At 40.7% G+C, this 18,215-nt stretch overlaps 1 protein-coding gene across 1 annotated transcript; it reads left to right on the top strand.

Annotated features, from left to right (window-relative positions):
• Positions 1–1,000: 1,000 nt before the first annotated feature.
• On the top strand, positions 1,001–2,107 carry LOC128365145 (uncharacterized). The gene is made up of 5 exons (XM_053325799.1): positions 1,001–1,193; positions 1,297–1,530; positions 1,638–1,742; positions 1,988–2,038; positions 2,082–2,107. The coding sequence occupies exons 1-5, from the start codon at positions 1,001–1,003 to the stop codon at positions 2,105–2,107; spliced, it is 609 nt and encodes a 202-aa protein (XP_053181774.1).
• Positions 2,108–18,215: the final 16,108 nt, after the last annotated feature.

Below are 18,215 nucleotides of genomic sequence, written 5' to 3'. Positions count from 1 at the left end.
ACCATCCTGAGAATCAGGAACCTGAAGAAGACTGACTCAGCAGAATACACATTCAGACAATAATCTGTATGCAGGATCATGCAACACTTGAAATTCATAATAATACAGTTTAAAGACGTATCTGTGTTTTGTCAAAGTCAGACCAGTGATTTCTCATTAAAGACTGTACAAGAGGACTAACGGCTGGTTCATGTTTAATGTGATAACAGCATATTCACAGGACAAGTCAGTTTTCATAATTATTCACTGTTTTTTACAACTTTAACTGATAAATCTTAATTTCACAAATGTGCCTAAATTAGGAGCCTGCATTCTTTTCATGGGATAATGCAAATACAGAAATGAGTCAAAATGAGTCAAAACAAAACCAAAGTTTCCAAAAATAAAGAAGTGTCAAAAGAAAACTGATGACCCTGCAATTAACTAGGAGTCCACCCACCACCCTATTCTGTTACTTGAGCCTTTACTCTTTAAGAGGACTGCTGTTGATTTTGACAATTTATTCAAAGTTTTGGTGTTTATTAGCTTTCATACACATAGCAGTGTGGTAAGGCCATTAAAACTTAATTTAATCACCTTTCTGTTCAGAACTGGAGAGACTACAGCAGCCATGTTGTTGACAGAAGCTGGCTGTGTGATTATGGGTTTCATTCTGTGGATCTCAGGTATGAATTATTGTTTATTCTCTTCTTATATAATGGTTGTCAATATGATATGAGATTATTTACTGTAATATGTTTAAAAAATATGTTTCACTTACAATACATTAATTGTAAGTGAAACAATTAATATAATATTAACATTCAATGATTAGTATTAGAAGAACATTATAATTACACATTATCTGCATTTATTTCTACTACAGTATATTATAATTATATTTTCATTATTTTAAATTGATGTTTGTCTTAAAGGGGTTCAGGGACAAACAAACAGCATCTGTGCTTTAAAAGGTTCATCAGTGGATCTGCCCTGCTCAGCTCAACATCACACTTCAAGCATGAAATGGTTCACTACATACTGGAATGGCTACAAGTTTGTTCTCAATGAGCTCTCTGCAGATGGAAATCATGTAAAGTTCAACATGTCTGAAAAACATAACTACACTCTAACAATCAAAGATGTGACAGAGAGTGACAAAAAGGTTTACTGCTGTTCGGAGAGTTCAGAATACACACAAGACTGTCGAAAAAGTAAAGTCACCCTCCATGTTACAGGTACAGTGTTTGTCTCTAATGTGTTACTTTAAGAATGAAATCAGTCTATGAACTCTCACGTTATTCACCATCATCTCAGACCTGCAGGTGAAGGTGATTCCTGCCACAGAGGGACAGACAGCATCACTGATTTGCAACACCAGCTGTCCTCTGACTGAAAACCCTGCAGCCTACATCTGGTACAAGAACAGAGAGTTTCTCTATCAGGACTGGTCTCCCTGGTACCAACAGCTGGTCAGCAGTGAGGAAGCAGTCAGATACTCCTGTGCTGTCAAAGGCTACGAGCATCTCAGAGCTCCTGAAGTCTCAGTGGGTGAGTGACAACATTTGGCTCCTCATCATGTTACAAAACCTCTAGTTGAAATACTATAACTAAGTGTTCACTTGTTAAGTTACTAAATACTATTTGTTTTTGTTCAGATTCTGTCACATCGACCTGCTTTACTGTGACCTACGCTAAAGGAAGAATGTGCTCTGAAAAGCAGACATCAGTGGATGAGTCCTGCTCCATCACATATCCCAGAGGTTAACTTTTCCCAACATCCAGAAAAACCCACACATGTATAACACCTTTGAAGCGATATTTTAAGAAATCTTAAGACACACGTCCGACTGAAACAATAATTTATTTTCATATCAATAATTTAATGTCTGATCTTTGCTTTCTTTATTTTCCAAGTGTTACTGTGTTACTGACATGCTCAACATGACTCAATAACTCAACATGGCACATATAAACTGTTAATAATGTATTTAACATCTCCCAACAGAAGTAGGCCTTCAAAGGAACCCTGCAGATGTGAAACATGTCAGACTGACCTGTAACACCAGCTGTCCACTGGCTGACAACCAAACTGCCTTCAGGTGGTACAAGAACAGAGACTTCATGATGGATGAGAAAAAAACGCAGCTTTCAGTTCACCTCTCCTCTCTTAATATCTTCTCCTGTGCTGTCAGAGATCACGAGGATCTGCACTCTGCTAAAGTCTGTGAGTATAAACCAACTTACAGTCTGTTATAACTTACACAAACATGACAGTTTACATGATTAATGGGCAATATGAAATATGATGACTTTAATAATGTCTGAACATCAAACACCAAAGTAACAGAAATTCATTACAATACAACACATTTTCCTTTTCCATGATGTAATGAACATAAGTCTTGAAAGTGGTTTATTTCTAGGCTGTATTTTGTAGTGTTAATAATCAATTAGAATAATTATGATTTAGTTAGTGATGAAGGTGATCTGCTGGTAATCAGTGTTACCAGCAACTGCTCATTTGTGTTTGAGTTGACATGACTCACTCGTGATGCTGTGAATAACAGTCTGTATAATTATAATAGTCCTATATAATAACTAAACACATTGCAAATTTAAAAATACTTAACTTTAGATACACTTTAGACGCTTTAACTGCTTTCGCATTGTGTAACATTCCCTGATTAAGTTTTGCAGAAAATGTAATTCTAAAAAAAATGCCAGAACTTTCACCACAGATTTTTAATCCTTGTCCATTTTCTTTTACTTGAGAGCTGTAAAAACACCATATAAACATTTCTCTTAGCCAGACATTTCCTAATGTGACCCACAGTATACTAAAATGGAAATAAAATGCATAATTTCTTGCCTTTTGTGCATCACATACACATTTTTAGAAATAGTAGTGTGAATGTCTTCTTTCCACAAAATTAATCACACAGAAGGATTTATCAAATATTTATTAATGACTGACAGGGAATTTATTGGTGTAGAGACTAATTATGAGTCAGAATATGAACAGTATGTGAGGGTTAAGACTACTTTAGTCGTTATTTAGGGAGACCCTACTTTATGTATTTAATCTATATTTCAGGTATTGATGATAAGAGCTGCTGGAGTGTAAATTATATCAGAAGGAGAATCTGCGCCCTGGAAGGCTCTTCAGTGGACATTTCAAGTCAATATTTGTATCCTGACAACAAGAAGCCCAGCTCTAAAGTTTGGTATAAAATAAAGAGAAGTGATAAAGAGGAAGCTGTCGAGCTGACTGAGGATGAAGGCCGTGTGCAGTATGTTGACAACATGAACAACCAGCACATCCTGAGAATCAACAACCTGAAGAAGAATGACTCAGCAGAATACACATTCAGACTCCTAAAAGATGATGGAGGGTGGACGAGTAATCGACTTGGAGTGACTCTGAGTGTTTCAGGTAATTTCTGTCTGTGTACTTTTCAATAGAGACTTTGCTGCTTCCTCACCATGTACTGACAGCAGTCAGCAGACTTTACTCATTAATGACAAGAGATCAAAGGCTGGTTCATGTTTAATATGATGACAGCTGCAAAAGTAGACAGTCAAAATTATTTTAACTGCAGTTTTTAAAATTACTTAAACTTTCTTGTTCCTTAGACACACAGTATATCGTTTTTTTTCTTGAACAGTCATCTGGGTTGTTATTAAAGACTATAATGAACCTAGTTTGTCATTTCAGTATGAGGACTTTTGAGATGATTTGTCTCTTTTACATTTACTGCCCAATCTAATCATCTTTCAGGTTTGGAGGTTAAGTTTCATCCTGCTGTGGTGACAGAGGGCCAGAGAGTCACACTGACCTGCAGTACCAGCTGTCCTCTGACTGACAACACAAACTACATTTGGTACCTGAACAGTCGACGTCTGACGGAGCCAGAGAGCCAAAACAAACATCTGGTTCTAGACCCAGTCACCATTCAACATGCAGGAAACTACTCCTGTGCTGTCAAAACCCACCAAAACATCATCTCTGGTGAAAAGACTCTAACTGTCCAAAGTATTACAGGAACATTAACAGCAGCAGCTGCAGGAGTTGTTGCTGCTCTCCTGGTTATAATGCCACTCGCTGTCTTCTTCTGGATTAGGTGAGAAACACTGAGCTTTGTTTCAGAGTCATGATATTTACACACTAACCTGACATCATCTATTTGTTTTTATATTCTCATTTCACTTAGCAGGAGAAAGAGGTCCTCCAGACATTCTCCTAGACCTGAACCATCAGACAATATGGAGGTAAATAAAATGATTTAAACAATTCTGCTAGATTACATAACATTATTACACACAAACCTTGTCAAGGTCTTATTTTGTTACTTAACACCTCATCATTATTTTCAATGGTGATAAACTTAATTCAAGAAACCCTAAATGGGTTTACTTTATAATGAAACTAGAATGTAAATATACTAAATATCTGCTGTTCCTCTCACTTAATATAACTTCTAAAACCCCTTTGTTATACTAAATTATAAATAAGCTTTACTAATCAACAGCAGTCCTCTTACAGATTAAAGGCTTAAGAGAACAGAGTAGACTGTTAGTCACTATGAGGGTTGTGGGCAGATGTACAGCATGCAGCTCTGTCACTAAAGTTCACTTCCTTCCTCGTAACCCAACAAAAACTTCCAGTGAAGAATCTAGGACACAGTGCAGTAGTTATTTGATGTCACATTTTGACTTTATCTTGATAGTTTCTCATTTCTTCTGTATAGTGTATTGGCTGTTCATACCAGATACAGTAGTGTTCAACTACTATTTTCATTGAAACTTTGTAAAAGTTGCTTAATTGAAGAATGTGAAGCTGTCTCTGGGTGTTTTTGGTGGCAAAAACTGCAGAAGTTTATGATCACTTAATGTACTGCAGAGCATTCAGAATAAAAGTAATAATAGTATAATGTGTTGTAGATGAAGGAAATCTGAAGAGCTCATTCAGGCAGATGAAGTAAAAATCTTGAGAGCCCTTTTAAAAAATCTTCCTTTTCTGTTTTTTTAAAATCAGTCTGCCATTTTTTTCAAGTTGTTCACAATATTAACCCCTAAACTCCTGCATTAAAAATGTGTAAAAATGTGTATTTCTTACAGTTCACAGTAAATGTTAATTACCCTAAACGTGTTGATAAACACACATCCAACTTTTACCAAAAACACAGTTGTTCTTACATCTTCTAATCAGTGGACCTTTTTCACCTCAGACAGTTTGACTTGTCAAAGCAGAAAAAGTACAGGTGTAAATAATAACATTAATGTTGGAATCCATACTGAATATACTGAGTCTATAAGTTTACACTTTCGCTGTACCTGGAAAATGGCTTTGTTCATACTTTAAAAAGAAAATTTAGAAACATAACAACATAATAGTTAACCTACATTATACTTATACAACACTTTTTTTCCCAGTTATAACGGCCAGGTGATGGATCCCTGAAGTTCAGACAACACAGCAAACAAAAACTTAAAGTGAGTGATAGTAACCTTTCTTTGTGATTTACAGAGAAATGTGTCTCTGGTTATTACTACTTGCATTTACATTGAGGAAATCCAGTTGATAACCTTCTCTACAACACCTTACTGTGAATGAGTGAGCACCTCAGGAGCCACATTGGCAGTGATGGACATCCACTGTCTGCCTTGGGAAGAGAAACAAGGACATTTTACAATCCCTCCTGTCTTAACTCATGGAGCAGACCATCAAATCACAGAAAACAACCCTTCAACACAGTCCAGTAAAACATAATCAGAGGTGATAAGGCCACAGATTTATGTTCATCATTAACTGTTTCACTGCTGAATCAGAGTGTTTGAAAGCTCCAGTAGAGGCAGATGAAGCAGCATCTCAAGTGATGACTGAACAGACTGATCTAACTGTACACAATACTAATATGTCTCAAGTAAACTGAGCAGTGACATTGTCAGACCACAATACAATGTGAAGTAAGCTTATTGAAGTATTTTGTGTTTTTTTCTGGTGAGCTTTATATTGTATTACTTTCTGGTTGAGTTGCAGCTGTAAGAAAAGCTTTTATAAATCTGATTTTCTGCAGTTCTCTCTTCACATGTTTGGGTTTTCCCCCCTGTGAAATAAATACAGTTTCACATCTCTCTGTCCTGCACTGAACCTTTTTATGACCAAGATTTGACACATGTAATGTGTAAAATGAGAAACAATGACACGTTAAAATTAATATAAATTATTTTTATTTTATTTTAGTCCTTATTTTTTTATTGATTTTAAACAACCAACAATCTTTCAACACATGTATTCAAATACAAAATAAAGATAAATTTCTTGTCCATTTCCCATCAATCCACCCACCCACTTTGAGCCATCTGTTGATAATCATAGTTTGCAATAAAAGTAGCAATAATGATTGTAAAAAAAATTGTAAGAAAATAAATCAATCAATAAATAAAAACATCACTTAAACAAACAAACAAACAAACAGAAAATACAAACAACAAAAACACATACATGAGGGCAGTCTCACTTGTTATTGTGGCATTTAAGAACATAGGTTACTGGGTTTTGATTCCAAAAATGAAATGAATGAATCCCATATTTTATGGAAAATATGGCTTTTATGTTTAATGGCATATGTAAGCCTTTCAATCGCTATACATGAAGATAGTTCATTAACCCATAGAGTTACAGATGGACAACAAACACTTTTCCACTGTCTAGCAATAAGACGTTTTGCATGTAGTAGGCAGAGGTTGACCAATTTATTTTCATGTGTTCCAAGGGATAATGTCTCCGGGATAAGACCAAGGATACAGATTTTTGGGCATACAGGGATTTCTTTCTGAATGATGCAGGAAATGATATCAATTATGCTATTCCAAAATTCTTGAATATGTTTACAGGTCCAGATACAATGAAACAAAGCTCATTTCTCTGTCGTACATTTTATACAAGTGTCCGGAATGTTCGGGTTAAACTTATGGAGTTTTTCAGGAGTTATATATGTTCTCATGAGCCAATTATATTGAATTAACTTCAATCTACTATTAATAGTCATTGTTTGTGCTTGACAACATGCCTTTTCCCATTCTGGCTCTGTAATGACTGTCTGAAAATCTTCCATCCAGGCCATTTTCTTAGCAGCATTTGACACATGTAATGTATAGCGTAAAATGAGAAACAATGACACGTTAAAATTAATATAAAGGTTTTCTATGTTAAAATATTACATCATTATCTGTGGTTTCATTTTACTGAGAATTATAATGAGGAAGGTTCATTTTTTTAGTATCAGAGCTACATGCAGCATGTCTGCCAGCTGTCCTCACACTGACCAACAGTTCATTCTGGCTTCAGTCATTAGTCTGTAAACCTGCTCTTAATTTACACTTTCCAGTTTTATGAGCTGTCATGAGGTCAGCAGTTATGATATAGCAGAAACAATGTTATACAATCAACTTATAGACTGGGTATGGATACTAACATTAATGTTATTATTTACACCTGCTCTTTTTCTGCTTAGACAAGTCAAAATGTTGAATAAGATACTCAGTGCACTTCCGACTTATGTTTTGTCTTTACTTCTCCACAAAATTCTCACTGACATAGCAACACATTGTTTCATTGCAGCACTTCAGACAATGTACAAGTATAAATGTCTGTTTGATTCATGTCCCGAAAATATACTTGAACAATACACAACTGTGGCATAAAAATACATTAAATAAGAAAGTATTGTGGCTCTGTTATATATTGCTACACTGTTTCTCATTGATATGAATGAAGTAATGCCTGCTTATCTGCAAATACACACAGACATTTGTTGTCTGTATGCTGAGATGATGTTTGTTATGTCACTGTTTATTTATCTATTTATGGTTGTTGTGTTAGCTGTTTTTTGGACTGTCACTGCAAAACGAATTTCCCCTCGAGAGACAATAAAGCTCTGAACTGAACTGAGACATTGTTAGCAACACACTGTGTTTCTCAGCACTGCACAATAATATACCTCCATACTGTGGCGAAATGTAGTTACTACATCAACAATGTACAATGTCTGTGTAATCTAATCTGAGCACAATAACTGTTTATAAATCAAACACATAACATCAACAGTAAATGTTAACCTGGATGATGCAAAAACTAGGATCTCAGACAATAAAATGAACACATATGTAAAAAAATAAATAAAAATGCTGTGAAAAAGGTTCGCTGATTAGAAGATGTATGGACAACAAGTTGAATGTGTGTTTATTGGTTTCACCCCGTACATTTCAGTTATGATATAAATGTTAATCCTCTCTTATTTACAATATACTGTAAGAAATACACAAAACATTGTTAATGTACAAGTTTAGGAGTTAATATTGTGAACAACTTGTAGAAAATTGCAGATTGATTACAAAAAAACAGAAAAGAAAGATTTTTAAAAATGCTCTTGTGGTTTTTATTTCATCTGTCTGAATGAGCTCTTGATGTCTTTTGTCTACAACATATTAGATTATCATTGGTTTTATTCTGAATGCTTTGCTCTGTCTTAAGTGATCATAAACTTCTGTAGTTTCCACCACAAACCACCAACAGACAGCTTCACATCTCTCTGTTTTCACTTAAACAATTTTTATAAGTAGTTTAACACTACTATGTTCAACTTGAAGAGCCACCACTATAAAAACTAAATAACAATCATAACTATGATGAGATACAGAGTAAGTCAAAAGTTTCCTGTCAAACTGTGATGACAACTAATTCCTTATTTGAAGTTTTGCTGTTTTACAATCAGGAAGGAAGTGAAGAGCTGCATGCTGGGTGTCTCTCACTCTCACATTGACCAACGGTCTATTCTGTCGTCTAATGTCTTTACTCGGTAAGAGGACTTGAGTTGATTTTGATTTTATTAATAGTTTTGGTGTTTATGAGCTTTCATAAACACAACAGATGTGGTAAGCTCATTAAATAAATAATATAATCAACTTTATGTTAAGAAGCGGAGAGACTACAGCAGCCATGTTGTTGACAGAAGCTGGCTGTATGTTTATGGGTTTCATTCTGTGGATCTCAGGTATGAATTATTGTTTATTCTCTTCTTGTTTAATGATTGTAAACATGATTTATACAATATGTGATTATTAACTGTAACCTGTAAAAAACTGTTTTACTTGATTATAGGAGTTAAAGTGCACAGCTGGAAGATTATACAACAAATGACTTTCATTTAGAATTTGTCATTCCAACAATATTCAGTGATTAGTCTATTATAATTATATTTTCATTATTTTAAATTGATCCAGATGTTTGTTTCTGTTAAAGGGGTTCAGGTACGAGCAAACATCATCTGTGCCATAAAAGGTTCATCAGTGGATCTGCCCTGCTCAGCTCAACATCACAATTCAAGCATGAAATGGTTCACTACACACTGGGATGGCTCCATGGTTGTTCTCAATGAGTTCTCTGCAGATGGAAATCATCATGGAAAGTACAAAATGTCTGAAGAGACTCATCCAACTCTAACAATCAAAGATCTGACAGAGAGTGATGCAAAGCTTTACTGCTGTTCGGAGGGTGCAGAATACACACAAGACTGCTCACAAAGTGAAGTCACCCTCCATGTTACAGGTACAGTGTTTGTCACTAATGTGTTACTTTAAGAATGAAATCAGTCTATGAACTCTCACGTTATTCACCATCATCTCAGACCTGCAGGTGAAGGTGATTCCTGCCACAGAGGGACAGACAGTATCACTGATTTGCAACACCAGCTGTCGTCTGACTGAAAACCCTGCAGCCTACATCTGGTACAAGAACAGAGAGTTTCTCTATCAGGACTGGTCTCCCTGGTACCAACAGCTGGTCAGCAGTGAGGAAGCAGTCAGATACTCCTGTGCTGTCAAAGGCTACGAGCATCTCAGAGCTCCTGAAGTCTCAGTGGGTGAGTGACAACATTTGGCTCCTTATTATGTTTCAAAACCTCAAGTTAAACACTATTTTAACATTTTTACTTTGATTTACATTATAAACTATACTGGTGGTCTGGTGGTCCCCAGCTGATGACCCGCTGAGGCCCTCAGAGGTGTTTTTGGTTTGTTAGGAGCACACCTGCATTAAAGGCACCGGTGGAGGTGTGTCAGGCAGAAATGCCCAGCAGGTAGACCATCAACGTGCATACGCTTCAGGCTGTGTAGTGGGGGTACGTGATTCATGACGTCATCAATTTGCTTGCCATCCCTCAACATCATCAACATTCCCTCAACATCCTCTGCACGTTCACGCAGGCTCGTAGCCGGAGATAATATCACACACACACACACACACACACACACACACACACACACAATGTACAGTGAGGTTTTTCACTAGTGAGGCACTGACTTTTTCAACATTTTCAAACACATCCACAAAAATATTTACCATAGAGGGCTACCAATAAGTTTCATATGTCATACCAGCTTGGTTCATATTTTAAATTACATCTTTGGCCCAGGCAGAACGAAAAATAAATGGCGTTCCAGTACCCTACCTCCATACACAGAGTATACCATACACAGAACAAACAACAGAGCATTATGACATTATAAAGCATATAGCACCACGGCGGATGCCAGACAAACAGGACTGCACCATGGCTGGTGCCCCAGGCAAAACATACATGAACCACGGTGCTAGACAGAACAGGCCACAGAGCACCACGGCGGATGCCAGACAAACTGGACTGAGAAGTCTTCTTCGGAGTCCGAACTTGACATTCGCAAGCTCCAAACTTCCGTTTCAGTGCGCGCATAGTGGTGTGGTGGTGAAGTACAGCCATATGCGTTGTGGTATAATAAACACGTTCAATACAAAGTTGTGAATGCATGGTGATCGGAATATGAAACAAGTTTTATTTATTTGGCGATATTTATATTTAAATGGTGATATATTTAGGGCTATTATGCTCATTAAGGTAATATAATATGACGCATTGAAGACCTTCACAGAAAATCAAGTTTGCCTCTTTCATAGGAGCCTTAGGGAAAGGGAGCTCAGCTCCTCTTGGCTCCCACGTAATTCGAACACTGCACTAGTCCCTTAACAAAGGGACACCCTAAACCAGTGGTTCTTAACCTTGTTGGAGGTACCGAACCCCACCAGTTTCATATGCGCATTCACCGAACCCCTCTTTAGTGAAAAATAAAATATGATTTTTTTTCAAATTCAAGACATAGATATATTTTTTTACTGGTGCACAAAATGAGCCGTGCATGAACATCACCTTGTTCAAAGAACAAAACCAACACAATGCATAAACTCACAACAAATTACATTGCAAATCAGTGTGACTTCTGCTGTTGCCTTTGAGAGACCAGTTCAGATATGCGTGGCTTCACCTTGGCAAGTGCCACTCTCATGTCATTTTCAAAAAAAATGAGGCTCTGCCGAACCCCTGAGACCGACTCACCGAACCCCTAGGGTTCGATCGAACCCAGGTTAAGAACCACTGCCCTAAACTGACTACAAAGACAAATAAAGGAAAACAACCCGATGGCCCTCCGAGAGGCAGGGTGGAAGAAGGGCCAAACCAGACGGATTTCATGGCAACGACTGGAACGGACACAGGCAAAGATTCTAGGATCATGAGAAGATGCAGGTGTGGGTGGGAGAAGGTGACCACTTTCAGAGGGTTAAGGATCCACCAGGGAAGGAAGAGATGTGGAGTTGAAAGCCAGCAACAACATTGCACTGCAACCGCAGGTCAGACAAAAGGAACCCAAAGCCAGGTAGCAAACCACAGTGCTGAGGGATCCAACGTTGTTAAGGGAAGGCGGGTGGAGGACACAGGAGGACCCTCAGTGGACACCTATGCCTCTGACGGTGGCACCGATGAAAACACACCCGGAACACCAACAAACGCCATCAACCAGGAGCCAGGCCAGAGAACAGAGAGGAAAGAACCCGGGCGGAGGCAGCCTGTCCAATGGCCAAAAGCAAAAGAAATTGCAGTTTGGCAGCAGCTGGACAAGGACCTCAGTGTCATCCTGGAGCATTCACTGCGCGGTCAGGTGGAAACCAAGCTGAATGCCATAGGAGACATCCTGTACGAGGAGTGCAGAGGCAGGTTCGGAGCAAAGGCCGAGAAGCGGATTTCTCGCCCAATGCAGAAGGGGAGGAGGGAGAGAGAGATCGAACAGCTGGTGAAGAGGCGGCGACAGCTCCGGAAGCGATGGAGGAAGGCAAGCGAAGAGGAGAGGAAGGGCCTGAAGCCACTGTGGGAGGAGGTGAAGAAGAGCCTTGCCAGCCTGCGGAGGGCAGAACGCATGCGTAAGCGCAGAAGGCGGAAGGAGAAAGAGAGGAGTAACTTCTTCAAAAACCCCTTCAAGCACGCAAGACAACTGCTGGAGGAAAAGAGAAGTGGGAAGCTGGAGATCTCAAGATCAGAGCTGGAGAATCACATCAGGGAGCAATACAGTGACCCGGCAAAGTTAACCCCGCTGGGATCGCCTGGCTATGTTCCCCGACCTGCTCCCCCAGCCTCCCCGTTCAACGCTGCTCTCCCCAAACTCAGTGAGGTAGCAGACGTAGTCCATGAGGCAAGAGCGGCCTCAGCCCCAGGCCCCAACGGGATCCCATACAAAACTGTACAAGTACTGCCCAGGGGTCCTGAAACACCTTTGGAACCTCCTGAGAGTGGCTTGGAAGAACCAAGTCATCCCATCAGAATGGCAGAGAGCTGTCACAGTTTTCATCCCGAAGGAGCCGAACTCCAGCTCCATCACGTTGAGGGGAAGATCTTTTTCTCCATCCTGGCCAAGAGACTTACCAGCTACCTCACAAGCAACGGGTACATTGACACCAGCTGCCAGAAGGCAGGTGTGCCCGGCTTCCCAGGGTGCGTGGAGCACTCAGCAGTGATGGGAGCAGATCCAGAGGGCGAAGAGAGAGAGAGGTGACTTGCATGTTGTGTGGCTGGACCTTGCCAACGTGTATGGGTCTGTCCCCCACCAACTGATTGAGTTTGCCTTGGACTTCTTCCACGTCCCGGTCTGCATCAGAGCTCTGGTAGCCAAGTACTTCAAAGACCTCCAGATGTGCTGCACCCATCAGGACTTCACAACAGGATGGCAACAGCTGGAAGTGGGTATTGCCATGGGATGTTCAATCTCTCCCATTCTGTTCGTTGCAGCCTTCGAGATCATCCTCATTGGGGCAAGGGAGATGGTCGGAGGAGTGAAACTGCCATCAGGTCAAAGGCTACCACCAGTGAGAGGCTACATGGACGACGTCACCACCATTCTCAAGACAGCAGCGTGCACATCAATACTGCTGAAGAGGATTGACGAGCTTGTGGGTTGGGCAAGGATGAAGATCAAACCCTCCAAATCGCGTAGTCTGTCCCTCAGGAAAGGGATCAGAAGCGACCAAACCATCTTTGTCGCAGGCGGTGAGGAGATCCCGCTGCTGGCGAGTCAACCCATCCGTAGCCTGGGTCGGACCTACACAGCAGAGCTCTCGGACAGGTAGGTGGGGGAGATGGTGAGGAAGCAGATCGCAGATGGCCTGGCTAAGATCAATCAGAGCCAGCTCCCTGGCAAGTACAAAGTATGGATTTACCAGTTCATACTGTACCCAAGGGTGATGTGGCCTCTGAAGATGTGCGACCTCCCCTCCTCACTGGCAAGCAAGATGGACGGGCTGGCAAACTCGTTCATCAGGAAGTGGCTGGGGCTGCCAAGATGCCTCTCAGATGTAGGTCTTTTCGGCAGGACCATGCTGCAATTGCCACTTCGATCCATCAGCTTGGGATACAAGCAGGAGAAGGCACGGATGGTGCTGGAGCTGAGGGGATCCTCTGACCAGCTGGTGAGAGCAGCGGGCACCCAGGTGAGAACAGGAAGGTAGTGGAAAGCCCAGGAAGAGGTCAACAGGGCAATCGGCAGGCTGAAGCACCAGGAGGTAGTCAGCAGAGTCCAGGAGGGTCGAGCAGGCCTTGAGAGGGGCGAGACCCCCTTGTTCTGGTCGAAGGCCTCCAAGGAAGAGCGGAAAGCCATGGTGGTGGCTGAAGTGGCAAGGTCTGAGCAGGAACGCCTCTACATCAAGGCGGTGTCTCAGAGCCGGCAGGGAGGTTGGACATCATGGGAAGGTCTCACAGACAGGGTTATGTCCTGGTCTGACCTGTGGAAGATCCCCCAGGCAAGGCTCAGTTTCCTGATCAGAGCCACATACGACACCCTACCTTGTCCCTGAAACCTCCACCAATGGTTCGGTACCGAAGAGACCTGTCCCCTGTGCGACAAGGTCAATGCTAGCCTCCAGCACATCCTGTCGGGTTGCAAGACAGCGTTATCACAAGGCCGATACAGGAGGCGACACGATCTTGTGCTGAGGAAGCTGGCAGAGGTGGCAGAGTCGTGCAGACAGGAGGCAAACAGCAGACCTTCCGCTCCAGCGAGACATTCCATCCTGTTCGCGAGGGCTGGAGAGAAAATAAACCCCCCCCCCCGGCAGAGACATACAGCAAAACTCCTCTCACCCGGCAGTGAGTGGTGTATGAGGGTCGACCTGGGGAAACAGCTCCAGTTCCCCAGGGAGATTGTTGAAACATCGCTCCGGCCGGACCTAGTTATGTGGTCAGAGGCTCGCAGGACAGTCCTGCTGGTGGAGCTCACTGTCCCGTGGGAGGAGGGTATAGCGGCTGCCAACGAGCGGAAGCGGGCTAAGTATGCTGACCTGGCGGCAGAGTGCAAGGAGGCAGGCTGGGAGGCCATCACGTGCCCCGTAGAAGTGGGGTGTCGGGGGTTTGTCAGCTCCTCAACTGCTCGCCTACTCCGTGACATGGGATGCATAGGAGGGGAACAGCGGAGAGCCATCAAAGAACTGGCTGAGGAGGCGGAGAGTGGAAGCTTCTGGCTGTGGCTAAGGAGGAAGCATAGGAGTTGGGGGCCGAACAACACCTAGGGTGCCAGCAGGGGGTGGCAGAGAGAGATCCCTGCCATTGCTCCGCCACCAGGAGATGTACTGGGGTTAAAGGAGCGAAACATTTATGACTGGTGGTCCCCAGCTGATGACCCGCTTAGGTCCTCAGAGGTGTTTTTGGTTTGTTAGGAGCACACCTGCATTAAAGGCACCGGTGGAGGTGCGTCAGGCAGAAATGCCCAGCAGGTAGACCATCAACCTGTATCATGATGATAAAGTCTATTAAATACCATAACTACCCCTAATGCATTCATTAGGGGCCGAATCACATACATCTCCTCTTTTAACAAAATGTCTTCAGTTTTGATCTTTAGCAAATAATAGTCAACAATCAAATACACAATTAGCAAATACATCATTATTCACTGTCAGTCATTATCACCCAAATTTTACACCACATTACTCTGAACTCTGGATATGTTCTTAATCTGATAGAAGGCTGTTTTGGTGTTTGACTTGATATGACTGCTGAAGGTCAGATCTGACTCTATCAGCACGTCAAGGTTTCGGACTTGGTCCCTAGTTCTTAGAGATAGTTACTCTAGTGTTTACTGACCTTACCTTAGTTTTGTCTGGATTTGATTGAAGGACATTTTGGTTCATCCAAATTGTTACTTGCTCTAAACAGTGACACAATGACTCTATTAGACATCGTAGTCATCTGGAGACAGTGCTCGATATATTTGTGTGTCATCTGCATAATTATGATAGTCAACATTAGAGTTCTGCAGAATTTGACCCAAAGCAACATATATAGGCTAAGTAGGCAGCATATATGTAATTAAGTGTTCACCAGTTAAATGATTAAATACCATTTGTTTTTGTTCAGATTCTGTCACATCGACCTGCTTTACTGTGACCTACGCTAAAGGAAGAATGTGCTCTGAAAAGCAGACATCAGTGGATGAGTCCTGCTCCATCACATATCCCAGAGGTAAACTTTCTATAAACATCATCATCATCCAAACACTCACCCACAATTATAAAATATCTTTAAAACAATATTTTAAGTGTCAATATCTATTTTGTATCTATTTATTTTTATATACATATCCTGTCATATCCTTGCTGTCTTTCTTTTTTTTCTGTTTTACTGTGTTACTGACATGTTTATGACTTTTCAACACATTCTTCTTTTCAGCTTTAACATCGCTTCAATCATTTTTCTAATCAATATATTATTTTTATTTAATGAAAATAGGCACATATAAACTGATAATAATTTATTTAACATCTCCCAACAGAAGCAGTCCTTCAAATTACTCCTGCAGATGTGAACCACGTCATACTGACCTGTAACACCAGTTGTCCACTGGCTGACAGACAAACTGTCTACAGGTGGTACAAGGGCAGATACTTCATGAAAGATGAGAAGAAACAACAGCTTTTAGTTCTCCTCTCCTCTCCTGATATCTTCTCCTGTGCTGTCAGAGATCACGAGGATTTGCGCTCTGCTGAAGTCTGTGAGTATAAACCAACTTATAGTCTGTTATAACTTACACTAACATGACAGTTTACATGATTAATGGGCAATATGAAATATGATGACTTTAATAATGTCTGAACATCAAACACCAAAGTAACAGAAATTCATTACAAAATAATGCATTTTCCTTTTTCATGATGTAATAAACATCAGTGTTGGAAGAGTGTAATATTGTCAGGTTCAGGCAACCTAAAACACTTAAAATATCAAACAAAGGAGAGAAGACAACAGGATTAGAGTTTCTACTTGCAAGGAGAACGCCAGAGATCTGCTCAGTTTCAATCTCCAACCCGTTCTGAGCAAACCTTGCCGAACCCTTTCATTTATTTGGTTTCAGGGAGTCCCTAATTTACATAGTGTTGCTAAAGGTTGGGGGTCACAAATCGGTCACACACTGTAAAGATTTTCTACTCAGGGTAACAAATTGATCAATGGTGGTATTTCCAGATCAGGTCAGAAGTTGATCAATGGTGGTCACACACACTTCGGAGACTTCCTGAGCAGGGTCACAGGTCCTGAAAAACAACTTTAAAACAGCATGCTTGTAGACTATAAAGACTAATGATTATAGAAAGGGTAAATATGGGATAACTTATATACAATAATTCCAACATTTCCCTCCTGTTTATCACATATTTGCTCAAATTCTCATTTCACTTATATCAACCACTTCAAAAGATTTTCAGTTGTAAGATCATTTTTATGAGAACAAATAGGTTTACACTCAGAGTTATTTGTTTACATTTTACTGTTTACTAATCAGAATCAACATTAGATGAAATCGGGAACAGATCAGGTAGATTATCCTCAAGATCATCATTACCATTATCATCATGTCCAAGCAAAGTATACATCTGAGCATATCGACTATCCACGGGTGTAATGGCAGTAGTGATTAATCTATTAATTAACGCACAGAGACAGGGAATCCAACAACAGCCACACAAAGTCAAAATCGCTGCAAAAACTGCAATTGAGACTAGGACAGAAGATACCAGAGCTCTATACTTCCCAAAGGCATCCATCCATGAATTCCACAAGGTGGTGTCAACACCGGAATGGTCTTTCATTTTACCATTCAGTGAACGCAGACCCTCAATGGCCTTAGTCAGACTGCCATCAGCAGCCTTGTTGTTGGGGATAAAAGTACAACACTTTCCCCCAAACATTGCACATACACCACCTTTTTCTGCCAACAGCATATCCAGCGCTATTCTATTCTGAAAAGCCATAGGGGAAGGACTCAAAACCTGCCGCAACTTGATCAGCCAATTTATATTCACTAGGTACACCACGTGAAACACCGATAGCATCAATGTAAGTTGGATCTTTATCTGTCAACCAAGCAGTGGATCTTTTCTTATGAAACCACTGTTGTGACACAAATTTAACTGATTCAGTGATCAGTCCCTCAGTCGTCATAGGAAGTACTGAAACTGGTAACAGTAATGTCACTAATGCACAGTATCCAGTCACATTTCTAGGCAATCTGTCAAAAAGTCTTTCGTCTCCACACCACCACCAAATGTCTCCTCGAGACACTGGTTTGAAATCATTAGGTTTAGAACCAGTTGTACTTACTCTTATGTGTTTTCTGCATGAGATTACAGTAAGATTACCTAGGGGGTTTCCTCTCCTAAAACCATCTCCTCTTTCCATTTTAATGCACGTAAAAATTACCTCTAGCTACTTTCTTGAAGAACAACGGCTTTTCCTTTTCTGCTGTCGTGATCGGGAAAATTGAATCCCAAATACTACAATTTTTACTGAGGTTTGTGTTATTCATAAAGTCTATAACACACTCAC

This window comes from Scomber japonicus, chromosome 2 (assembly GCF_027409825.1).
Source record: "Scomber japonicus isolate fScoJap1 chromosome 2, fScoJap1.pri, whole genome shotgun sequence".
Classification (NCBI taxonomy): Eukaryota; Metazoa; Chordata; class Actinopteri; order Scombriformes; family Scombridae; genus Scomber; species Scomber japonicus.
The sequence above is the reverse complement of the archived record's forward strand: the minus strand, read 5'-3'. Positions and strand labels throughout refer to the sequence as shown.

What these genes read in the sequence shown, in the direction of transcription:
- LOC128365145 (XM_053325799.1), top strand. Translation starts at nt 1,001, where the DNA reads ATGAAATGGTTCACTACATACTGGAATGGCTACAAGTTTGTTCTCAAT. An exon ending in CACACAAGACTGTCGAAAAA is followed by an intron (nt 1,194 to 1,296) that starts GTAAAGTCACCC and finishes CCATCATCTCAG; the next exon opens with ACCTGCAGGTGAAGGTGATT. An exon ending in GAAACATGTCAGACTGACCT is followed by an intron (nt 2,039 to 2,081) that starts GTAACACCAGCT and finishes AACTGCCTTCAG; the next exon opens with GTGGTACAAGAACAGAGACT.